At 31.0% G+C, this 26,624-nt stretch overlaps 2 protein-coding genes across 2 annotated transcripts in view; one reads left to right on the top strand and one right to left on the bottom strand.

Annotated features, from left to right (window-relative positions):
- Positions 1-6,090, bottom strand: part of c12.2 (von Willebrand factor A domain-containing protein c12.2) — a 60,982-nt gene extending 54,892 nt beyond the window's left edge. Inside the window, exons 1-4 of the mRNA XM_014428177.3 lie at positions 5,934-6,090; positions 3,685-3,765; positions 3,361-3,602; positions 2,932-3,099 (exon numbers count right to left, since the gene is read on the bottom strand). Coding sequence (XP_014283663.1) covers positions 2,932-3,099; positions 3,361-3,602; positions 3,685-3,765; positions 5,934-6,090 — 648 coding nt within the window. The remainder of the gene's footprint in view (positions 1-2,931; positions 3,100-3,360; positions 3,603-3,684; positions 3,766-5,933) is intronic.
- Smg5 (Smg5 nonsense mediated mRNA decay factor) overlaps positions 5,869-26,624 on the top strand; it is a 48,962-nt gene continuing 28,206 nt past the window's right edge. The window contains exons 1-16 of the mRNA XM_014428178.3: positions 5,869-5,902; positions 6,037-6,142; positions 6,541-6,727; positions 6,989-7,082; positions 12,031-12,159; positions 13,723-13,888; positions 15,476-15,636; positions 15,715-15,818; positions 17,681-17,876; positions 20,349-20,520; positions 20,607-20,804; positions 20,877-20,972; positions 22,370-22,554; positions 22,670-22,817; positions 23,792-23,931; positions 25,245-25,379. Of these exons, the coding sequence (XP_014283664.1) occupies positions 6,657-6,727; positions 6,989-7,082; positions 12,031-12,159; positions 13,723-13,888; positions 15,476-15,636; positions 15,715-15,818; positions 17,681-17,876; positions 20,349-20,520; positions 20,607-20,804; positions 20,877-20,972; positions 22,370-22,554; positions 22,670-22,817; positions 23,792-23,931; positions 25,245-25,379 (1,995 nt within the window). The 5' untranslated portion in view covers positions 5,869-5,902; positions 6,037-6,142; positions 6,541-6,656. The remainder of the gene's footprint in view (positions 5,903-6,036; positions 6,143-6,540; positions 6,728-6,988; positions 7,083-12,030; positions 12,160-13,722; positions 13,889-15,475; positions 15,637-15,714; positions 15,819-17,680; positions 17,877-20,348; positions 20,521-20,606; positions 20,805-20,876; positions 20,973-22,369; positions 22,555-22,669; positions 22,818-23,791; positions 23,932-25,244; positions 25,380-26,624) is intronic.

Below are 26,624 nucleotides of genomic sequence, written 5' to 3'. Positions count from 1 at the left end.
AAGGAAATTAAATATAAATAAATAAGATTAAATATAAAACTTATTATAAAAAGTACCAACAAACACCTTTAACCTCTTAACATCTCTCAGTTGTAACTAGACTAAGAACAATGGTGTAGATGCTACACGAGCGCTCTCACGAACCCCTTTGATCTGTGTCCAAAAAACGACTCTCGACGGATCCGCAACGAGCCTAGGCCAACCAAGCCAAGCCACCCATCCACATGCTCGCGTATGTCTGAGTTCGCCATGGCTCGGCCAACATGTAGAGGCCCCTTAAGAAACATACAGAGAGGGGTTATAAACCTGCTAGAACTCCATCCAAGAAACGACCCGGAAATTAAACAAAAGTTAACATTGGCAGCTTTGATAAAGAAACCACTCGCAGACTGTTGTTTAATTTTCATATAAATAATAAGAAACTACCTTCTTTGAGGGACATTTAACAAAAAAGGTAATAAACTTAACAAGTTTTTTTTGTTTTTTGTAACAAAATGATTATCAAATCTTAAGAAAAAGAAGGCCTTTTTGAATGATACTACGTTCAAAAATAGCAAGTCAGAACAGAGTTTTCAATATATTTACTAATAAAGTAAAACAAGAATATATAAGAAACAGTTCCAGTCAAAGATAAAGGATATCCTAAAGAAATAAATAACCTTCTGTTTATCATCAGTCTGGAACTTGGTTACAATTTGGCATTACCAAGTTCAGGACTTCATCTTGGAACAAACCTTTTGTTCCCAGTAGGAGAGGAGGGGTTTGTCATGATGGGGAGGGGAGAAGGAGCTAGGGTGTGGGGTGTGGGAGTTCCCTTCTCCTACAGGCTAACTCATCATAGATGGACTATACTATATCTTTAGAATTTGGTCAAGTGGTATGGTTGTAATCCACCTGCTCAAGTTGCTTATGGATTTCATTCTCTTATCACTTAACCTAAGTATAATGTAATAGTACCTATTCGATGCAGAATTTAATGCCATTTATTATATTTTACTATAGTAACTTTTTTTTTTTGCAAGGATCCACAGTTAAGGAGTTATAGGCGAACAATGAAAAAAAAAAACAATAAGGCCTTATTCGTTACTTTATTAAATTAATTAGTTAATTATTAAGAGTTTTAGGATCGCCTGAAATAAGCTGCTGTGATGTATAATAGAATCTGATTTTTCATTTAGAGTCATTATTCATTATCCATGAGAACTTTTTATGATGTATTCAGGGAACATAAAGGGAAAGCATTATATTAAAAAAAGTAAGGAACATAAAATTCTGTATTGAACAAATACCATAATTTTATAATTCGATCAAGTAGTATGATCATAAAACAATTGTTGTGGTTTAACATGGACTTCATAGCACTTCAGACCAGCTATCGGAGGCCAAGGAACTAATAGAGCAGATGGTTAATAACCTTAGCACTTGACCAAATTATTACGGTATGGCAAAATTTATGAAATAATGAATAGTAATACGAAATAATAATTTTAATTGTATAAAATTTATTCTATATAGTGTTTTAATTATTTGTAAATGAAGTTCCTTAATCTACATATTATATTTGAAATACAAAGTTTATTTAATTCATTTTACTACTTTTTTGTAACTGCTTTTTTGCTCATTTTTTTTTTTTTATTATTGTCTTCGATGAGTATTTAATATATATATATATATATATGTTATAGGAACATTTTTCTTGAATCAAATATTGAAGACATTTAAAATTTTCTGCGATAAAACTTAAATCCAATATTTGATTTGTACTATTTTTAAAGCCTTAAGTTTGTGTGCATAAATAAATTAAATATAAAGGAAAATGAGTTAACTATGTTTTAGCGAAAAAATTCTAGTTAAACCTTCTTAATCTTTCTTCTCAGTACTACTACCTTTCTGGGGTCAATTGGATTAAAAGCAACAATGAGTTTTAATATAAAATAATATTAGTGTAGCAAAGAGGAAGTGGCATACAATCACATCAGATTGAATTACAGTAATTTACTATTTAAAATTGATATAGGAACTTACAAAGAAGATGATATGATCTTTGAAGAAAGTGTTGTCTTTTAGTAATGGTCTGCATCAAAATTAGAGTCCAGCTACTCTTAGTTGTCATATTTTTTAAAATTTTATTATTTATTTTTTTTAGAGGTGGGGGAGAAAGAGAGGAAGATGGTTCATATCAATTCACCTGAGATTTGCCTAAGAACAAATTTTTACAGATAATTATTTGAAAATACCAAAATACAAAGCAGCATTACTCATATTTTATTTGTCCTTTCAATAATTTTCTTTTCTATAATAATGTGCACATGATAACAGCATCAAACTCGATTCCACCAAACATATCTAATATTTTAGGCCTGAGTCCCAACTAAAGGTAAAAAGAACCAACAGAAGAGTGGATAAATTATTTGTTTTTCCACACAAATAATTTTTTAATTAACAATGTTAAAAGAATAATAATTTCCCAATTGACAATGTTGGTATAAAATTAGAACTTGATCTATAAAGTTGATATACAGACAACATTTTAAATACCAAAGAATGAAAAACATTTAAAGCCCCCCAAGCTATCAACTTCAACAGCCCTGATGAAGCCCTGCAAAGTGGAGCAATACGTCGGAAAATAAATAGTTTTTAAATATTTTTGTTCTTTTTGACCACAACCCTGACCATCTTCTTCATATTTGAAATTATACGGTCAATTATTTATATATATATAATATATTTAAATTGTTGTCTTGGTGAATTAGATTAGCATTAGGAAATTTCACTTTAAAAAAATGGTATTTATTTTAAAATGAGAACTTGAGTTGTTTCCTAATAGCTGATTTTAAAGTTTTAAGTTCTTACTTCACAGTGTGTAAATTTTGATGTATTTAATTAAAATGTATAAAATTTAAAATATATCTTATATTTGAATGTAATTACCTGAAGTAGTTTATCGTATCTTTCAGCAGGAATCAACAGCCTTCCATCTTCAAGGTTCATTTCCCTGTTTTCGAGTAAATTATTGAGAACTGGCAGAACATTCCTCTCAGCTTTTTCAATACCTTCTAAAATGAGAACTCTGCCTTCTACAGCAGCTCTTACTGCACTCTGAAAATAGTTTAAATAAATAAATAGAAGTATACACATATTTTAGATCTTAGAGTACACAGAAATTGTTAAGAATATAAAGTAGATCGCCAAAGTAAGAAAGGACCTGAGCAGGAAGGCTGTTCTTTGACTATGAAGGAATATAAAAATAAAATGGTTAGTTGATATAAAAAAGTAAAGAAAGTGAAAAGTGTAACAAACCTACTCAGGTCTCCTTAACTTAATTTTTTTTAAATGAAAAATTAATGATTTAATTCTAACCTGGTCAATATATTTTGCAGTAGCAGCAAGAATTTCTCTCCTCTGTTTAAGATCAGCTTCAGTAGTATCTCTTGATAATGAAACAAATTCCAATTCACGTCCTGTGACTTCTAAAAATTGCATAGCAAGCCTCCTCTTCAGCGGCCCTGGGCGCCCGACAAGAAAAATATCTTGACGTAATTTGTCCTTTTGTAACATCCATCGCAAATGATGTAGAGTATCTTGGTCCAGATCTTTGGGTACTGAAAATAAAGTAAGTAAAAATCACTTGTTCTTTTATAATATAATAATAAAAAATAAATTGCATTATAAACTGGTACTTACAGTAATTTAAAGGTACGAAATGTGGATTTTTTGGTGGGACGAGTACTTTCTTTACATCTCCAATGGTAACAGAAGTTTCCCCTAGAAATGAATTAGAGACTAATTTTTTTAAAATGATTTTTTAATAATTTTAATGTTAATAGAAACTTAAGAAAGTAAGTGGAAGTAAGACTGAGAAGTTATATATGTGTGAAATAATTTTGTTACATCGCTTCAATAATGGTACATCTGACAAAAAAAAAAAATTGTTATTTTATTTTGTGTTTGATGTATTCCACAGGATGTACTGTACACTGAAGTTACGTTGTGACAACCCTAGCGTGTGCCACTTCTAAAGCAGTGATTTATATGAATTATTGGACATATATCTAGGTTCTAAAAATAAATGTTATCCTCCACTTCAGAAAACATGAAAAACCTCTAATTTCAATTAAACAAAGCTACTTTTGTCTCAAAATGTGATTTTCAGTAACAGATTTCAATAAGATACTGAGAATTTGGATGGTATAAATATCTTGAAGTAGGTACATATCAATGTCAATAACTTATTTTCTCCAAAAAATGGAAAATCTGAGTTTTGCAGATCCTCTCTACATGTAACAAGTTAGAAAATCCTTACCATCCTACTCAAGCTAGAATAGGTTGGTAACTCATTCTTCATACCCAAGTTAGAATACAAAAGAAATGTTATTTTTTATACTATAATACAATATATACAGTACAATCTTAATAATGTCATTAATACAGGACTGAAAAGTTGTTCTGTAATCAAATATTCTGGACAACTGAAGACTCAATCCAATATAAGGAATTTTGGTTGAAATTATGCAAAATTGTTTTTATAAAGTTTCTTTATTAAGAATGCGTAATAATATGAAGAAGATGATCAGAGTTACGGTAAAAAAAAAAAAAAAAAAGTTAACTATTTATTTCCAATATTTCACCCCACTTTCTAGAGCTTCATCAAGGCTGTTCAAGTTAATAGCTTTAGGGAATGTTGAAAAGTCTCTAAAGCTATCGCTTGAACAGCCCTGATGAAGCTCAACAAAGTGGGGTGAAACTTCAGAAAATAAATAGTTGTTAACTAGTTTTGTTCTTTTTTGACTGCAACCCTGAACTTTGAAATTATACGGTCAATTATTTATACATATAGTACATAATAATTATCATAAGGTCTGTTTAAAGGTAATATACTTGAACAGCATAACACCCTTATTTCATTCCCCCCACCCCTCCCTATAAGATCAGTTTAAATTATTCTTCCCTTAAATTTCAGAACCTTATCAGATTAATGAAAAAGTTTAATCAACAAATATGAGACTATTAACATAGTAGTGTATATCCATATATCACTGCTTTGAGTTGCTACACATCTGAGAATAAAAATGTTTTGGTTTTATTTCGAAATGGACATGTTTTAAACATATTAGCATGAATGGGGATTTCTTTATCTACTTTGGCCTCTATATATACACCCCTAGAGCTAGTAGGGTTGTCATAAATTAACCACAGTCTACAATACAATCTGTACAATATGTCGAACATAAAATAAATTTTTTTTTGTCAGATGTAACACTAATTAATAATAGTGAATGCAACAACTCACAAAATTTATATGTAGTATGACTTGTTGAAAAAGTTATGGTATTTCTAATTTATTTGTGATCGATTAAGTATGTACATATAACCCAAAGTAAATAAAAATTAATATATTTTTTAATTAATTAACACTACATATCTATTTATTTATTATGTAAGATGTATATATTCACATTTTAAGTACTATAAAAAATTCATTATGGGATAATATTGCCATTTAAGGCCGTGTATTAACTGTTAAGAAATATAACTCCAATTTATAGACAAAAACATTTTATAAGCTTAATAAAGTAATAGAATTTCACAGAAAATTAGAAAGTTCTATGAAATAAATTCTCAACTTAACACTAATGGAAAACATTGCATTAGGTTTAATATCAATTTCTCACAAAGCTGAATGAAATGGAAAACACATGTTTTAATTAGTGTTTCTTTTTAAATACAGCCAATATTATAATAAATGTTACTGAAAATATCAGCCAAAAAATAATCATATCTAAAACATTGTAACATTCTGCAAGTCATTAGTACAACAATGATATTTTTTATATAGATACTTTAATAAGCTTATAGTTGTAATTGATGGGCCTCTTGGAATTTATAATGTTTAGCAAATCAAGTAAGTTCCTAAGATTATATCTTCTACTTACCATCTTTGTCAAGTTTTGATTTGGGTTTTTCGACACAATGTGAACTACAGTAAAATAGAGAAATCTTCTCAGTGTCATTTCCAAGAAAATTTCTTTTTTTCAGAATGTTATTCAAAACAGACAGCCTTCTACCAGCACTAGAAGTTAAAATATGCATAATTTGATGTTTACTTTGGAAGAAACTATTAAAAACTAGATGTTTTATAAAGGTAACTAAAAATATTGTTTATTTAGTGTAAAAACTATGAACACAAATCTAACAGTTCAAGTGATCGCGGAAAGAAAATTTTAAAACCTAAATGAGCTACCACCTTCAAACGGCGAAGGCAGACTAACTTCTAAAATAAAATAAAAATAAAAGATTACGTTATCATTCTTTATCAAAACCCATTCAAACCTGGTGCCAATACATCAGCTGTTTTATTTCATCAGATGTTTGTTTTTGAAGCCGTTAAACTGTAAGTGGTAGAAACAATGTTTATGTTAAAGGTATGACAAATTTTTTTAGTGGAAAAATGGATAATAAAATTTTTGCACCAACTTTGTCATTGTAACTTAACAAGAAATTTTAAATGCCCTTGAAATTATGTTAGCATTGCCTTTGAAGGATGTTCACAGCAAAGATGGCGGCTAAGAAGTGTCGAATTATGGTTTATTTTTCTAAAGATTTCGATGACTGATGTTCATCGAATATAAAAATGTTGGTTAAAATGACGTGACAGCATGAAGAAATCGCAGAACTCCATATCAGATTCCCGAAGCGAGTCTGTTGAATTAACTATAAGGCTCTACAGGTAAGTTGTGTTTATTATCATAAAACACTATTCTAGTCATAATTTTTACATTAAACATTTGACTGACATATCAATCAATACCAGTGTAATTAATCTTTTAAAATAAATTTTATTCTAGAAGAGTACTTTTTCTGTGATTATTAAGTTCATGAATGACTCCTTCAACCTGGAGTGTTTTTATAATTTTTTATTGTATTTAAGACTGATGTATTGTGATGTCTGATGTATAGGTTTAAGTAATCAGTGCAATTTTTGTTTTAGAGCAATAGCGGATGTTATTCGCCACTTAGATGATCAGAGAGCCCGAATTATAAATGTTCGTGATCTGTTCTCTGAAAACATTGAATTACAGAGGGTGAGTTCGATAACAATATAGAAATTAATGTGGATTCTTGATTTCTGTTTTCTTTCATATTATTATCTGATGTGAATCATGTTTTTTGGTCATGACAAGTATTAGCATGTTCTTTAGTATCAGATTTAAAAACTTGTGCTTAAAGTTGTGAAATCTTATTATTTCCTTCAGTAGGGCTTGTAAATTTCACTGTATTGAGGTTTTTAGATTGTTTATGCTTGTATAATAAATCTTACTTAATGGATTTGTATAGTTCTTATCATACAATTATTTAAGCATTCTATATTAGTAGATTACAAAAATTAATTTACTGATATCTGAATTGCCAATTTCTTTAACTTTAAATTTGAAATTTAATCAATCTTTTTGTCACTTTTTGTGAAAATGTTTCCTGGCCTAGAAAAGTTGACACATATAATTCATATTTATAGCCCACAATTATTTTGTCCCTGCTTGTGAACATAATTGATTTTACAGGGGCTTGATATTTTACAATTCTGTATTGTAATATTATTTTTGAAAATTAAACTAATTTTGTGAGAATAATCTTATTATTTATAACCTACTATTGTTACTTGAGTAATAACAATAGTTCATGAATAATTAATATGTTGAATTGATGTATTGATAAGATTTGATATCATTTTTGTGCCCTCTATATATTTCTTGTGTGTGTTATTTTAATTTTTTCTAATTTCCCATGTCTTAATTTCTCTTTTGTTTTTAAACTTTGCTCCCATAATGCCCTATTAGTATTTTTTATATTGAATGAATGACATACATTGTGTTTTGTTTAGTTTCATAACTGTAACTTTAGAATTAGTTTCTTCATAACCTAATTATTAATATCTGTACTGAACAATTCTGAAAGTAATAATTTATAAAAACTCTTGCCCCCAAATAACATTTTCATTGTTAATTGAAAAGCTTTTGAACCATTACCAAATCACTGAAATCCACATTACTCAATTAAAAAAGAAATAATAATAATGTTATCTCATATCCTTCCTGCCGTAATTTTTAGAAGAACCCTTATATAGAAGATTTTACAAATTTTTATCAAACTGCTTATTTTTAAAGTGAATCCTTACATTTCTGTTCAAAGGACAGGTTTTAAAAACGTATTAGTTAGCTGTATTAAATATTGTTTATTACAACGAAAATAAAAACAAAAATAGTACGAAAAAAAAATTTAGTTTTTATACTGGTTGCCAAGAAGAGTTAATAAAATGTTTTGATTTTAATTCCAATTTATTTATTTGTGCCATATTTTCAGTTCCAAGATCAAAGACAAATTTCCAACCCTGCATATAATTTTAAATAGGAGAAGGACCTGAAATAACTTTGTTTACATTGAATCATTTTAGGTCATGTATTATTTGAACTAACTTTTACACTATGTTGTGTATATAAGCTTTAAACTTCAGTTTCTATGATGTGTCGTATAATGTCATTTAAAGCATATATTTTTTTATCTCTATAGATGCAACATTTAAAATAGGTTACTCTCATTGTAGTGTTGTTTACATTTGTGAGGTTAATCTCCTTATCTCTCTCCTATTACATCACTTGTTGCCATATACATGCAGAGTGATACTGGTCCTAAAAACACAGTGTTACAAAATATTTTAATCATCCTTATTTTTTGGAAATTATTATATTTTTATGTGATTGGAGTAAACTAAAAGCATATTCTAGTCCTTAGTGAAACTATCAAATGAATTATTGTTGTTTGTGCTTTATTATAACCGACAGAATTAATAAAGCAAATTTTTTATCATAATAAAACTCATAATCTCTATCAAGGTTAAAGAACCATTAAAACATTGTATTTGTTAAATTTGATACAACACTAATTGTATTGGATTAATTGCAAAATTTTAATGTAAAAAATAGTAACTTGTCCTCATTAGATGATAGCCATCAAATAATGAAACAATTATAATTAAAATGAAGTGGTAACTAAGTTTTTTATCCATTAAGAGAAACCAAAAATAAACATACTGAACTACCTATTTATGAAAGGTGTTCCACAAAGAGCGAGAAAGGCCCCTAACTATAAATTATGTAAATTTTTTTGGGCTCCGCAAATGTTTCAAATTATTTGATCAAATCACCAGTTAAAATAGTCATTAATAACATCAGATTGTGTTATTTTAATGAATGGATTCTTTTGTTGATTTACAATGAGTTCTTCTGTATTCTTTTTAATGAAATTTTTTAGTGATTTATAATAAGTTGTTCTGTTAGTATGATCATTATGTTTTGGAATTTTGAGTCACAATAAGTTATTCTATTAGTATGATCATTATGTTTTGGAATTTTGAGTCACAATAAGTTATTCTATTAGCATAATCAGTTTATTTCGGAATTTCGAATTATGAATAAGAGGAGGCTCGAACTTGCTTGATGGTTATTATAATATATATTTATGGACTTCATGGAAGCTGTTCCATCAGCAATGGATAAATATGTAGAAATATTTTTTGGCAAAGAAAAAAAATATGTAATATTAATTGAGTCTATTATGATATATCCATATTTTCAATATCTCCAAAGCATAATTTAAAATCAAACCTTATTTTCTGTACATGATTTGAATATATTTCCAAATCTTCAACAGTTAAGTCCAATTATAAATTTGTAATTCATTGAAAAATCTTTAGATAACAATGAAGATTTAAAAACTAGTTTTTAGATTTAGCTTGGAAGCTTTACAAATGGCATTCCATAACAAAATGTCATTAAATTTGTGATTGAATAATATTGGTCTACAAGTTATCCGTATGAGGAAATTTGTGTTGTTCAATTGTTTGTAGGTGTGCCATACATTATTCCTAGTGGCCTAAATTTCAGTTTCCTTGATGGTTAATATTTAAAAGGTTTGACTGCACTCTTTCTGTTCTTAAAAGCTGTGTAGTTCTAAGGCAGTGATAATTTTTTTTTCTAAAGAAACATTCCTCTTAATATTTCATAGCTGGTTAGAAATTAAAGAAATGCTCATTTGAGTTTTCCAAAGTTTGTTAGAGGGTAGAATAGATCTGTTCTCCTCTTTTGAAATGGCCACCTTTCACCACATACTGTTTATTCCTTTTTGTTTCATGAATTTTAATACTCCTGTATTTTATTCCTCTAATCCCTAAGAAGCAGCTAGTTATTGCCTAATTTCAGTTTCAGAATCATTCCTCATGGTAACAGACTGTATTGCACTTTTAGTGGGATCAGCTTTTTATTAGTTATTTATCAGCATATTGCTAGATATTGTCTAATTTTGCTATATTCCTAAACAATTCCATCCATACATTAAAAACTTTGGTGTCACTATAGACCAAACTCTCTCATGGAAAAACCATGTCTCCGATATTTCCCGTTGTATCTTCTCCACCCTAAAATGTTTAAATTATCTTCATCACCTACTTCCTTTTGAAACCCGTAGGTTCCTGGTTACTTCCTTAATATTTCCCCACTTTGATTATTGCTGGGTGGTTTACGGGGGTGTCTCTGGGAATCTCGAAGCAAAAGTAAAACGGTTAATTAATTGCTTTGTATGATTCATCTGTGGGGTCCCCAGGGACGCCTCTGTCACCCGATTTTATGAAGAATTGGAGTCGCTTTACCCCTCCTTCCGTCGTAAATATTTTCTTGCTTCCTTTCTCTACCAAGTTATCCAATCCCGCTGTCAATCGTACATCTCTCATATCCTTCAATTTAAATCCTCAGTGCAGTCCCGCAATACCTGCTCACGGCCTTCAGACTTATATGTAACTCCCCATCGAACCACAGCCTATGGTAGATCTTTTCTCATCTGTTCCTCATCCCCATGGAATTCTATTCCCTCCTTCATTCGTAGTTCTAATACCCTTCCAACCTTCAAATCCCGTATCTTTGACCACCTTCTGTCCACCCAATTCCTGAAGAGTAACAATTGAATGTTTCAAATAAAGTTTATATATTTTCTGTTCTTAATGTTACAGAATTTAGTTTATTCTTGAAAATATGTATATTAGCAGAAATTGTACCTTTCCATTTATTATTTTTAGTTTAATTACATTTGATTTTTAACATTTTGGTTTTCTATTATTTATTATCAGAAGTGTTTGTCAATTTATGTGTTATGATATGACATATTGTCTTACTTTCTTTATTCTATTCTTATTTTATATATTTTGTTAATTATTGCTGTTCATTTTAATCTTTTCAAATTCATTATTTTATTATGTTTTATAATTTCATTCTTATTTTGTATTTCACTCTAAGGCTCAAAAGCCTAATTCTGACACTTGTATGTTATTCTAAAGGGATCAATCCCAGAATAAATAAAGATTATTCCAGAGAACCATGGTATACAACATTAAGCTATCCATAATTTTTTTGTATGACCCGACACCAGTCATTTCTGACTTAGGGGAGGGGTTATCAACAGGGTACCACCCTATTCTAACACTATGGTGGGGGTCAAGTTTCATTTCATGGGACTGCCAAAGAAACAAAAGTCAACAATCCAGGCCGGATTCGAACCAGCACCTCCTCAGTTCTCAGGTTGCAAATACCTGCGCCTCAACTCCCTGAGCTTTAATCAGCCCAAGCTATCCATAACTTATACAATTCGTCTATTACAATCATTCTACAAACAGTATTTTTGGCCAAGTCCTGGAAACATGACCCTTCATCGGTTGCATTGGTCCATTTTTTCCGCTAAAACTTTAATCAATTATTTTTTATTATTATCATCATATATACCAAGTTCTTATTCTCTGTTATTTGCCTGATTCCTTAAATATTTTCTTTATTTTTGCAATGCTATAGCGGTATAAGAACATTTGTTAAACAAAAAGTTATTACTTCTTGACTAACCAAACAGATTTTTTAATCTACATCCCATTTTTTAAAATTTTGATGGATCAAAAATATTTATGAAGATTAAAAATTTCATTTTATTTTTTTACAGATAAAACTTAAAGATTATTGTGAGAAACTCATGTTTATTGATCCTGTTGGATATGGTAAAAAAGCTGAAGATCTGCTTTGGAGAAAAGGCTATTATGAGGTTTTTGCAACTTCGAAGCGGTTGAATAAGGTAACAAGGCCCTAGTTATTTACTTAATTCCTACTATATAATTTTAAATATAAAATGTTATATGTCAGATATGTTATGTATCATCCAGTTTAGTAAATTGTTATGTTCGGTGTTTTCTCTCTCCACCATTTTTTTTGCTGTTTTATGTTCTTGCCTTTAAATTAAACAATCAGATAGTATTTGTTGTCTGAGAACAACACATCAAAAGGGATTAAGAGGTTGGACCTGCTGAAGAGACTGGCTGGAGCAACCCAGGACTTACTGTCATTAACCTATAAGACCTACCTGGGACTTGCAATGGAGTACTGAGGTGAGCTGTTGGTGACTGCTTCTGATTCTACTGCTAAAAAGCTCTATTTCACTCAGAACTTGCTGAGAATTATCAAAGGTGGTGCTAAGTTGGACCTATTGCAGCAGTGAAGAGCTTCAGGGGGAATTGAACCTCAGAACTATTGACAAAAATTAACTGCATTAGCCTTTAGTGAATGCATCCAGTGGTTGGTGCAATGTCAAGTCCTGGCTAAAATATAAACCTGCTGCTGTTACAAACCATGTTTCTATCGACAGTTAAATCCTTGAGGGAAGAGTATTGCTTAGTCCATTCCCTTCAGAACCCTGAACTGAGCTGAATATCTGATTCCTTGCCGTACCTCCAGCTAAAACGCAAGGTATCATGAACAGCCTCCAAGCAAAATACTCCTGCCAATGAGCTCAAGGCCATTCCATTGGAAACTTTGCCCACCCAATTTCCGGAAGAACAATTGCTATGATGGGGAAATCCATGCTGTACTTATGGCTCTGTACATGCTAATAGCTGAAAATATTGCAAGAAAGTTATTCTCATTGACTTACAGGCTGCCATTTTCAGCCAATGGAACAACAGATTGACGTATTCAAATGATGTTTTGGGGGAAGACTACATCTTGATAGGCTATTCATCAAGGGGACAGTGATCTTCCAGTGGAAACCTTCATATATAGAATCTGGAGAAATAAATGAGCAGACGCCATAGCCTGAGAAGGAATCCCAGATGCCAATACTTCACATTCAGACTGGTTTTGCTGCAGCCGAAAGTCTCGTCAATGTGTTGTTGAGAGATAAAAGCATTAGTCGTGAAGACTCAAATTGCATTTTGAATAATGGGGTAAACTTATTGTAGTCCTAACAAACCTAGATGAAGACAAGATGTATGCGTGTTTCATGGTTCGACTGGAAGTGCTATTATTGACAAATTATGATCATTAATCATCTGTACGTGAATTAATTGATATTTATTAAATGTGTTGATCTGTTCTTAGACAGTTTCTGCGGAATCGAGCTTTAAAAATCCGAATTTCTGGACCAGCTATCCAAATTTGTCCAGATTTCGATATATTAATTTACACATTAGTTTATTAATAATTAAATTTCTCTTCTTTGCAGAGAAATCTATTGTACAAATTCCTGTCCATCATAAAGAGATTTCTCTGTACAATGTACCCTACTCATGTATTTTTAAGAATATATACATGTATGTATATACCACCTATAATATAATAATGTACTTGTATTTATTTTTTTTAGAATAATAAAATGGACCTACAGGATACCAGTTTGATGCAGTGTCACCTTCAGTCGGGGATTGGCTATTATCACCATTTGATGATGAAGATTCAATCTTATTTTAGGCTGGATCTTCGTGGGATAGTAGACTTTCCCCTCATAGTTACTGATTGTGGATTAAAAAAAGGTATCTTAAATGCATTTAATACCATGTTGTAACAAAGCTCCTCAGTAGATGAATTTATATAAATTAGTATGGAGGAAAACATATAAAACAAATCTAAGAATTATATTTATTGATAATTTATTATCAGTAGTTATTAAAAATTAATGGTTATTTTCCAGTTTTAATTACTCCTTTATATTAACATGCGAGTCCGTAAGGGAATGGATTCCTTGTGGAAATTTTATATCAAATATCCTAATATTTTTAAAGGAAATATTTGAATTTATTTACATTAGTTGTGTGAAAATAACATAAATAATGGCTCTTGGACTAAATTAACATCCACTTGATGGATGTTACATTGTAATCACTAAAAACATACTTGCTTATAACTTAGTAAACGAAACTTTGCTTGTTATAAACTCTGTTTATGTGGTGACAATTCACAGTCATGGCACAATTGTTGCAGCCACTGTCATAGTGAAAACTGTATGATAGTTGCCTGTTCACTATCATCGCTATATCATTATTATTAGATCTGGTTTAATAGTTGATAATACTTGTTCCAGGAGTAAAACTAATGTCATGTTAACTGCAATATATATTTTTATTGATTATGAACTGTTGCATTTTATCAATTTTAATGAAAATTTAACAGGAAAACAAATTGTGGTGGGTTTGCTGCATTAATATATTCATGTTGTAAGTTTGGAAAAAATTAACATCAAAGTATTTATGTTGAAACATTCTATTTGTTTGACCAATGAACATATTCTTTGTTTTTTTTAAGTGTGTTTTTCAATTCTTTGTCGATTCTGTCTATCTGATTTTTGGCCTCTCAGTTGGTCTTTGCCAACTATACTTGCATTCATTGTTGTGTAGATGCATCCTGATGGATTGCTTTGAGCCATATGTCCCGTCCATCTTTAACTCCTTGCCTTCATATCATGAGGTATCGACTGATCAATCTCTACAAGCAATTCACTGTTAGTTCTCCTCCATGTGTTAAAGCACTGATCCCATGCTCCAGTAATTGTACTGAGGACTTTCTGTTCAAATCTCTCGATTCTGCTTTGTAGGGCACCTGTTATTTTGATTGTACACCCTTAGCTTCAGGTTTTTAGATATTTTTTGGGATTTTTCTCTCTCTTGACTAAGAGAAGAAGGCTCTGTTCATGATTGTTATACACTCAGTCCGTTGATCATTTATTGTGGTTCGATGGACACATTAAAATAATTACATAGTAAATTATATTTGGATATAAATTATATTTATCTTCTTTGATTGACACTGTGAAGTACTGGCAGAATATTGACTGATGAATTTGATAAAATCATCCGGATTTTAGTCAAAATTGATTAAATCGATCATGTTTAACTATAATGTTGATGATGATTCGGTTGTAGCTATTATGTTTATTTTTCAGCTAACTCACCAGGTTTAGGTTTGGTTTACTGTCTCTGTAATTTCTGTCGAAGTACTTCTATCTTAAATCCCAACTACAGAAATTAGTTACCATATCAATGAGCTTTTAGTATCAATCCTTTGTGTAGTTATAAATTTATTTTTATAAACTTCTACTCATTAAATACCTTGTTATATCCTAGATAAAAACTTATGGGGAAACAAACCAATCGAAAGCGGTGGCCTCGAATGGGCCCATCATGCCCTACATCGGTGTCTTATATACCTCGGAGATCTCAGCCGCTATCTGTCTGAAATTCAATCATTCTATGATCACAGCTTTGCCCAGCGATACTATTCTCAGGTATAGAATATTTAAATACCTTCATTATATAATATTTTGTGTTATTTACTTTATTTTTTTATTTCTTTCTTTGTTCAGGCTTTGAATTGGAGACCTGAATGTGGAACACCTCATAATCAGTTAGGCACTCTAGCTTCTACTCAAAACTATAGTCTGGATGCTGCCTACTATTATATGAGATGGTATGTATAAATTCAATTAAATTGTCTGTTGTGGTTGTTAAATAATGTATGTAGTCATAATAATGGTTTATTTTAGTGTTCAATAGGAGCTAAATGGTACTAGAGGTTCTGTGGCTCGAGCTATGGCCTAATACTAGCTCAGTTGTAACTGATTTATGTTTATGTATTGATTCCGTTATTCATTTCCTTGTAGTAACCTTCAGCTTCTAGTATCCTCCCTCATTCTCCCCCACTTTGACTAGATAGATAGATAGAGATGTTTAGTGTGCGGAGGACTATCTGTTGAACACGAGATGAGTCTGATAAGATTTATAAACTGCTTCATAAGGTTCATCTTTGATATTCCCAATTGTTGTTATATCTCTCATTGTTCTGAGCAAATTCGGTTCTTTCCCAATATCTCATGACAATCCCTTAACCCCAAAACACCTTCCCACTTTTTCACCCTGTGTTTATTCATCCACTTGTTGAATACAAGATCTTAACCTACCAATTTGTATATTCCTTCCCATAAAACTGCTTCCTTTAAAAAATTTATCTATGACCTTTTGAACTTACTCATTTTGGAATTTCTTAACCATATCCGTTTTTGTAATTTTTCCTTTAAAAACATTGTTTGGTCTGATTTATTGGAAGCTATATAAGTTTATAGTAATTTTGTATACACTTAAACTGATTTAATAGAATCAACATTCTTTTGTTCTCATTCTACTCGAAAAATAAATCAATTGATATATAATAATCATTAAATACATGCAAAGCAAAGACAGTAGAAAGTAGCTGTCATTTATTTTGTATAACATCTAAAATATTATATATTAACTTCTATTAATATCAATCAACTACTCTCTACTTAATTTATTCTATGTAAATTTCCAAGTTTGTTTACTATTACTTAATTTTCTCTACATTAAGGCTGTTATCTCGTTTTGTTTTCTCAGCCCTCAGGAACACCTGAAATTCAGGTCAAAACTTTGGCACAAATAAATAGGTTTTGTTTATTTAAGTATCTTTGGTGACCACACCCCCAACCAACTTCTTCTCAAATTCTAAAATTTTGTAAAAAAAAAAAAAAAAAAAATTGTTCAGGTCCTTGATAGCATTTGCCAAGAACTCTTGGATAGTTGTGTAATTTTTTCACCTAGTATCACTAAAAAAAGTCTGACCAGTGATCCCACATCCCTAGCCTTTTATTGTGAACCTTTTTATATTCCTCCTGAACAATTTTTTTTTTTTTAATTAATTTTATATCTACACCTATCACTTAAATTGTGACGTAAGTGATATAATGTTATAAGACATAATGAAGAAGGAGGTGAACATCTATTGACATCTAGTCCCAACTTAATATTTAATAGAATTTCAGTTCAGATCTGTCTTACATAAGTCTGAGAAACAAATTTAAAAAAAACAAAACAAGTTTTATACTGAATGAAATGACAGTATATATAAGATAAGAGAAAAAATAATTTAATAGGAAGATGGAAAGGTAAAAATGTTCAAAAGAAAAATTGGGTGATTTTTTTTTTAAAAACTGTAAAATATAACAATGTATTATATATAGAATGAGCCGGAAAAATATACTGTGTTTTGTATATAAATATATTTTAAAACTAGTTTATATATTAAGATAGTTTCTAAATTTGTAATTATGTATTATTGTGGTTTTGAAGATGAGCTGCTTTAAGCTCAAAACATTTAATAAATAATTGAGGAAGTAAATTAGAGTTGAAATTTGTCTCTGAAAGAGTATAATAAATATTGAATTAATGATTTAGTTCTTAGCATGACTTATTTTGCTGAGGATATTTGTATATTTTGTTATAGTTGCCCTTTACTATGATAAATGTTTTTTTTTACAGTTTGTGCTGTGCTCAGAAGTTTGATGGTGCTGAGGGAAATCTTCAGCACCTGTTTGAAAACAACTCAGCTATATGGGAGCAAATGAACCGTACCCGTGGAAAAGAGAATACACCAAATGTGAAGAAGCTTTTAGTTACTTTTATTCATATTTCTTATAGCATGTTTTTTGATAAACAGCATTCTCAGATTCAGCAGGTTCGTTTATTTCATATTTTAATTTATTATAATGGTTACTTGTTTAATAGAAACCTGAGGGTTAAGGTTATACTTAGGAGCATGGTACTGATACTGCTAATATTGGGGATTATATCCAGCAAGTGGGCATATCGTCTATTTGCCAACCCCCTAGAAAGACTAATGGAATAATTCTTATAATGACTATATTATTCCTCTTTGTTGAACCTCTTTGATTTTATAATGAAATTTAAAAGGGACAAGAAATTCCTTGTATTCTGTTAGAGCCTAGAAGACTATACCTTAGTGATTCATACTGATCACAGTCTGCTATATAATGTAGAGCAGTTTCTGTGGTCTGTCCTTATATAAGTGACAAGTTTCATCATGAACTACTCTGCAAATCTTAAGATGTCTATCTGAGTTCATTTCTGTTTAGGCCTAGCAGCCCCTTAGTTCCAGAAGCTGAGGGTTTAGTTATTAGTTTCTTGGGCTGTCTCAGCCCTGTACATTCCCTCCACTCCTTGCCTCATATCTTCCATGTACAATCAAGGACTTCTTTCTTCTTCTTTTAGAGATGCCTAGAAATGGTCCTGGCCCCATTGAAGGTTGTTCGGACCCACTTCTAACAAGCTGGCCAGGTTTCTCATTACCTGTGATTCTCTTATGTCCAGGAATCCACACTAACTTAAGCTTCTTTGAGTTCGCCAATGACTCGAATGCCTACTTGCACTTTCTCACCAATGTAGAGGCGACTCCAGAGTGGTTGCTCTGTGAGTTAGGTATTGTGTTACTTTACTTACTCCTCCTGAACCCGGGTTAGAATCCAGCTGTGGCAGATAATTATCTATTCTTTTATATTAGCTATAAGTCTACCCTGTGGGTTTGGGAGACTTCTTGAGGCTTACCCATCCTCTATAGGTGAGGAAAAAATCCTGTCAGTTAAGAGTGATGATAATCAAATCACTTCCTACCTTAACCGTTGTTTAAGAAATAGTACTTCCTTACAGAGTACTGAACCCCTGACTCATGTTTTGTAGAGGTTCAGGTTTATTTTTTTATTATTATGTATTTTTTTAATCTAAACTATGAAAGAAAAAAACATGAAAGCATTTTTACCATTTTGTTTACTTAGCACCTTAACTAACAGCCATTGTTATAAGTTTATTTTATTCATAAACCTATATTTTGTCAATTTTCTTCTTCGTTTAATAACTTTCTTGTTAGTTTAATTTTTTTTATTATGTAAAGACTGAATAGAATGAAGTAAATAATGAATAGTGTGCCATTGGGATTCTATTAAACAAGGATTATATGATAAATTTTTAGAATAAATAAATATTTGTTTATTTTGAATTTTACTAAATTAAATATTTTTTTTAATTAATGATCTAATATGAAATTGGTGAATGAAAACAATCTTCCTTATTTAAATATATTAGTTTATTACACAGACAACAACTTTTCGGGGTTATACCCCATCTTCAGGTTGCTAGAAAACAAATTCACATATTTAACATATGCTTACAACATTAATCCTATATATCACATTATTCATTAAACTTTTCATAAACTATTTACCTGATTAACTTAATTAATCTCCTTGATTTAAAAATGTGTTATAGTCGATTATTATAAAAAGTTTCAATTATTGACTATAATATGTTTAATATTAGCATAAAGTGACAAATAAGGAGTTAATTATATATTATATGAAAAAGTTAATCAGGTGAATGGTTTAATGAATAATGTGATATAGGATTATTGTTGTAAGCATATGTTAAATTTGTGAATTTGTTTTCTAGCAACCTGAAGATGGGGGATAACCCCGAAACGTTGTTGTCTGTGTAATAAACTAATATATTTAAATAAGGAAGATTGATGTCCATTCACCAATTTCATAATATTTTTTTACTTAGTAAAATTCATAGTTAGTCATGATATAACTTCATAGTTTTATTCTAAGCCGTAAGCCCATACACCAGTCACTTTAAAATATCAATTCGTTTGAGAGGTTATTCAAAGATCCAGTGATTATTGTTAGTAATTTTGTTGTCCCTATAACCTCTTATCTCCTATAATTAATATTATTTTGTGCTATGGTGATGTGATATATTAATTAATGAATAATAGTGATATCGAATAAAATAAAGATCAAAGAAGATTTATCAGCTGATGAGTTTGGTTAAAGTCACTAAAACAAAACAAATGATGCATTTAAGACCAGTTATACCAATATCCGGTACAACTAATAAGATTTGTGTAACTTAGATTCATCTAAGAGTTTAGTGAAACACCAGTAACTCAGCGACCTGTTTCTGGTCTACAGTTTTGTCAACTAGATTAGCAAGGTTACATGAAACTATATTGTGATAAAGAATTTAATAAGAAATAAAGGGGTTGAATTTGTCCTTGAAATAATTTAATTTATGTAATAACCATAATTAGTAGAAATTTATTTTTGGTAATTTATTTACTTTTATAATATCACAGATGTGTGGTGATGCCTTGACCATCCTGGAAAATTGCATTCTTGAAATAGAATCGAATCTTATAACAGTCTACAACAAGAGTCCTGTAGCTGAACCCACTGTTTTAAACGATGACATCCTTTTTAAAATGTTGATCATTTCATTCATGTGTATTCAGCAGTTGAAAAACAAAGGTATTAAAAACTAAAGAATTTCCATTCTAAAGGTTTCTTGAAATCATTTATCACATTTTTGACAATGTTTGTAATGTTGTCTTCAGGTTCCTCAAACACCATGGGAGGAGTGGCCCTAAGCCTCGCCTTAATGTCTCAGCTCATTAATTCTGTTTTGAAACGACTCGAAGCAGTTCTACCCCCCAGATTGGAACCAGTTGATAAAGGAAACGGGAAAAAGAAAACCCTTCGCCGAAGAAGGAAGCGTAGGATTAATAATTCCCATGTTTCAGATCTCAGTGAAGGTTGGTAAATTCAATTTTATTTTATTCTAATGATGCATTAGAACACTTATTAATATTTCTTGTATTTTTCAGATGAAAATGACTCTGTATACAGTTTGGACTCTGACATCAGTGAAGAGGATCTCATTTTCGACTGTCACGAATCTGATGAAGAGCCCATTCTAAATGGTAATTTCAGCCTTTATTATATTTTATTTTATTTATTTTTATTTACAGGACGCTTAACTACTAATAGTTATGGTCACCCATTACCATCTTTCTATTATTTGAAACATGGATGAAAAGTTATATTAAGCTGAATGTGTTGGTTTTAAGGCATTCATTTTTGTGGAGAGGTTTTTCTGTCTGCTACCTAGTGCCTGAGAAAGAGATTGAGGAACTTTGAATTTAATCATTTCTCCTGTATACTTTCTAGTTAATACTGTTTGGCTATGCTGGCATTTTTGTTTGGATACTCAAGCAATCTGATAGCCGTGGGTTAGGCAGAAGTGTCTGAGTCGTAGCCAAGTGGTAACCCCTTTTCCTGGTAAAAGTAGAAATAATCAAGTAAACTTAATGAAGGACCATCGTTAACTGAGGGAGTTGTGGCGTAGTTCTTTACAACCTCAGAATGGTTTGAATCCGGCCTGAGGGGTCGACTCTTATTTCTGTGGCGGTTCCACAAAATGAAAACTTGACGTTAAAATAGGGTGTTACTCTGTAGATTTATGGTAATCTAAAAAAGTAAATTCCAATTGACACGAGGGAGTCTCTTATCTCATATCAAACAATTTACATTGTAGTCTTAATTTGTTTTCTTAAAAGACATGCTGATTCCTTGGAGTCAGAGATGGCTACTGAGAGAGACAAGTTGTTGAAGTATTTCTGGATAGACCATGAGGTGTCACAGGAAGAGATATTTTGAACAAAATATTTACCTTTTATCTTTTTTGAAAGTTTAATTTTAAAAAGATTTTATTGAAAATTCATGAAACTAGAAAAGTTGATCTCATTCCACCTTTTCCTATTTTATAAACAAACATTTTTCTATTTTCTAATCCCAGTTGGTGTTTCCCATAGAAAATCATACATACAATTCCCATGGGAAGGGGGGGGGGGAGAGAGGAGGAGGTATAGGAGTGATTATCCTGGAGGTAACCAATCTATTTTAACCTGAGTGGGAGAGTTACTGCCACGAAATAAAAATCAGCCCATCTCGGCCCAGATTGAACTGCGCCATTACAAACATGAGATTGCTAAGGGAACACTGTAAATCCTTCAGCGATAATGATATCGGTGAATAAGGAACTGTTCCTTACTAATCTCCTGGGCCAGGGTTTGATTAAGTATTAAACACTTGATATGAAAACTTCAAAATAACTTTCTTGGCAAGTTTTAGATCGTTAATGGAATTATCATAGGTTTCAGCAATCTCCTGATCGTGCTAAATTCAAGTGTGGTATTATCAATTATTTTTTCAATTTTAACACTTAGTACAGGTTGCATATATTCACAATATTATTGTTATTTATAATTGTATTTTCTTTTACTCTTAATTTTTATATTTACTAATCCTTTAATCTCAGGTAATGGAATTCACGTAAATGGAATCAATGACCATAGTGAACTGAGCGATAGTGGCAAAATCAAGGGATTTTCTGATTTAACCGATTCCTCACAACCTTGGACTCACTCATTGGTTTCTCAAAACAAATCTTTTCAGCACATTCACAAACTGTGTAATCAAGGCTATATTCTTCAGACCATTAAGGTAATGTAATATTTGATATTTAATAATTGTCAAGCATCTTAGAACAATAAGTACTTACCTCAGAAATAGTTGCTATCTCTTCTAATTTGGCCATTTTGTTTTTTTCCTATACTAGGTTTGTTGTGATTGGTTGGTGAGCAACAATGGCTTTCTCAAGTCTTGTGGTTCTACAACTGGCCCTCTTCTTTCTCGACTTGTTAATTTTTTAAATCACCTTTCTGCAGTGCCTAGTATCGATGCTTTGAAAGATCTTTTTGATGACTGTAAGTATTTTGTATTATTGTAATGATAATTTATATAGATATATAACACATTAAATTACTTTAATTTCCATTAAGTTTTTTATTTTGATTTTTTAAAAATAAATGTGTTATTTCCAATTTTATTATTTATATTGTTTATGTTATGTACTGGCCGAACTATTGGTTAAGATCTTGTTTTTTTAAAAGATTTTCTCTTATAAGGGAGTTGCACGGTTTTTCCTTTTGATAAAACATTTTTTAGTTAAAAAAAAAAAAAAATCATACGTCAATAGACCCTTTCCAAAATCTCGAATTTTGAAAATATTATCAAGGTTCAGCCATCATTTGTCTTTCTGAGTAAATAAAAGGTAAAATACAAATGTTAGTAATTAATTGGTTTTTTTGTTAAATAAATTATGAAAAATGTTTAAATTATCAAGTAAACTATTTTTAAAGATTTTTTATATTCATTATAACATATTTGAAAAAAAAAAAAAAATAGTTCTCATTGTTAGCGATTATAAACAATGAATAAATTCAAAATATTAAAGAATTTTATTTACAATTTAAGGAGAAGAATAGATATATCTGATTCGTACGGGAAAAGCTGAGACCACCAGAACATTTTTGATTACAGCTTCATTACCTTTTATTTAACTGTTATGTTCTTGTAAAAACAATATTTATATATTCGTTTTTCTTACTTTAAGAAACCCTTAAATACAAAATTTTATAGCATCTGAAAAATAAAAAAAATTTTGTTCAAAATTTTCTCCTTCCCGATTATCAGTTTTTTTTTTTTTTTTTTTTTTTTTTTTTTTTTCGAAATCAACGAGAGGCCACCAATCTACACAAAACTTGTGGACGTATGTAGGGTGCTAATTGAAAGTTGTGTGATACGTGAAATTTGTATTTATAGCTTACTTGATTTATTGCGAGTCTTTAAAAACTAAATAAATTTTTTATAAAATATTCTAATTACATTATTATTTTAGGCATTTTAACCGAAGATGACTTGTGCTCTATCCCCCTACCAGAAGATGTTACGGTGAGAGGATTGAGTTGTCTGCAAGTAGCCCATAATAAGTTAAATTGGGATTGCTTAAGGACACGGGCGCTTAGACCTGAGGAAGAGGTATTTAATATGAACCATATGTCTTTTTTTTAAGATAAAATTATTTTATTGCAGTATACAGAACTGATTGTCAGAATGTTTGTGGCAGTTATTTATTCTGTCTTCATTAACTTTGTTAGTGGGAATCGACAAATTGGAACCTTCATTGTTATAGTGACTGAGTAATCATTCAACTTCTCTTTCCTAAATTCTCTTTTTAAATATGTGGCTTTAGTCTTTGTTACCGGGCCTGAGATAGAAATTTTAGTGGTTCTATTATTCTAGAACCAAAGGAAAGCTGTATGCATTTGGCTTTTCTATATGCAAATCCAAAATATAGTGGGGGGAGGGAAATGACACCATGAGTGAATATGTGAGGCCGGCCATTGGACTATACTATAAGATAATTCCTCTGCAGAATCTGCATGTTAGTACCGGCAAGGAATTAGTAGTATCAGGTAGGAGTCCAATAGTAGTTGGGAGATAGAGCCTTTGTTCCAATAGATGGCCCCACCTGTTGATCTGGTATTATATCTCTGATATGACTTGTTTGTACTAGTAAACTAACCAAATTTCAGGAACTTATTGTAAGCTAAAGGTTAATTTAGTATCTAGGGGGATATAGAATTTCTTGATATTTCAAAACAAATAAGATAATTTAAATTTTGGCATAGAACCTTTCTTTAACTTTTTTAACATAGTATTAAACTGAAAATGTATGATCAGTAAACATTACAAAAAGAGGAGACAGTGTATAGCATTGGTGAGGGAACTAAATTTCCAAAATTCATAGATTATAGGTTGAAACCATTATCGGGGAAGTTAATTGTATAAAAAGAAAGGGAATAAATAACTATTAATTGAGTTCTAGATTTGATAATTTATGTTATGCGTTTAACGCTGTTAATTATATTGTGCCTTTTAAGTTTGGTAAGGCCATTTGGGGTTGAAAAGTTGTTTCATATTAGTAGAATTATTTCATTTTACAAAGGTCTTTAGGAAAATAAATTTATTTTTGTAGGGGATTCAATTTCAGTTCACTAAAACAAATTTATTATATACTAATTCATAGTAACATGAGTTTACTGTAGTGATATCACCTTATGATTATTTGGCAGTTAATGAAAAAATATTGTGCCATTTTATTGTGTTCGATGAAGTTCAATCAGAAGTCCTGAGATTCAATGTGTAGTCCATTATATTAACAGGGGCTTTCTTAGGCTATCTTTCTTGTAGCTTTCAGGGACTATCTTTCTTATTTAGGTGTTTTCTGAGGCTAGTTATAGATTTTTCTGATCAATTAAATAGTTTAATTATATTTTTTTCTATTTCAGACTTACTCACGAATTTTTAAACTGATACGTTTTGGAAGTTCCTTGGCGGATTCAAAGATTTGTGCTCTAAATTACGATGCAAGCAGGCAGTGGTTTAGTCTCGAAACCAATGGCAACAAGAATGGGAATAATACGGTAAGCTCAGAATTTATTATCACTTTCTTTATTGAGATTTATAAATTTCATCTTCTCTATAATTGTAAAAAGAATTTCCGTGGTGTTTATGTTTTATTAAATACCTGTGTATTCACTGATAATCTCGAGTTTGTACCATATGTACCATAAAATTCTTATATTTTTTATTTCACTTTCTCAACTTTATTTATTATTTATTTATCACCCTACCCTGCCTATTAGGCAATACGGGTGTTCACAGCAGTTGGTACAACTCATTGCTGCATATAACAAACATTTACATAGCTGTGCACACAGCTTGCTATTGCTACAAAATAAATCTTGCTCTTCTACTGAGGCCTTTCTGGTGTAGCTTATTCTCTCCTACCCCGAGATGAGTGAGTAGGGCCCACAGCCTCCTTCCACCCATACACGAAGGTCTTGTAGTGCGGGTAGTTTTCTTTCTTCATCAGCTCAGGAAGATCGCTCTCAGTCAGAACATAGAGTCCTGTTTCCCTCATCATCTTGGCTCTCAGTGCTTCATAGGCGGTACAGGCAAGTAAGACGTGCTCGGCGGTCTCAGGAACCTGACAAATTGGGCATAGTTGATCAATGTTTATGCCATGTACGGCGAGCTTAGCTCGGAAACCCCCATGCCTCGTGAGGAACAGTGAGATCCAGTAGTCGGGTAGGACCCACGTTGATTCTAGGCGTGAATCAACGGTTGGAAAGTACTTCCTTAAGGTGGCACCTTTTAAGCAATCCACCATCCGTCGATTCCATTCTTGCAAGGTTTCTTCTCGAAGGATCCTCTTCCATCTATTAGGGCTTTCACCAATACGCCCTTGGAGGTTCTCCGGTAAATCCACCAGATCTTCCCTCTTTATTTTGTGTCGATAATAGTCTTCCTGCAGGAGATCAATAGGCACTCCTCCAGCTAATAACTGTACCGCCTCATGAGACACTGTTTCACTTTCTCAACTGCTAGGTTAGAGGAAATAAGGTGATCACTCAAAACTTGGTTTTTGAAACTTCAATTAATTTAAATCTTTATGAGTCTACTTTATCCCCCCAAAAAATATTATTTTTTTCTTAACATTTATAGTTATCATAAATTCAAAGGTTGTGTTTTAGTCAGTTCATAGAACTAATATAAATAGTTTGTAATCTAATTTCTTATGAGGTGGTACTTGCTGTACTATTTAACCATAATCAGTTTTTGAAATTTTGAAAATTTACTTCTGTAAATAATTTATTTATTATAAT

The sequence above is a fragment of the Halyomorpha halys genome, unplaced genomic scaffold (genome assembly GCF_000696795.3).
Source record: "Halyomorpha halys isolate HHAL.00 unplaced genomic scaffold, Hhal_1.1 Scaffold698.1, whole genome shotgun sequence".
NCBI lineage: Eukaryota > Metazoa > Arthropoda > Insecta > Hemiptera > Pentatomidae > Halyomorpha > Halyomorpha halys.
The sequence above is the reverse complement of the archived record's forward strand: the minus strand, read 5'-3'. Positions and strand labels throughout refer to the sequence as shown.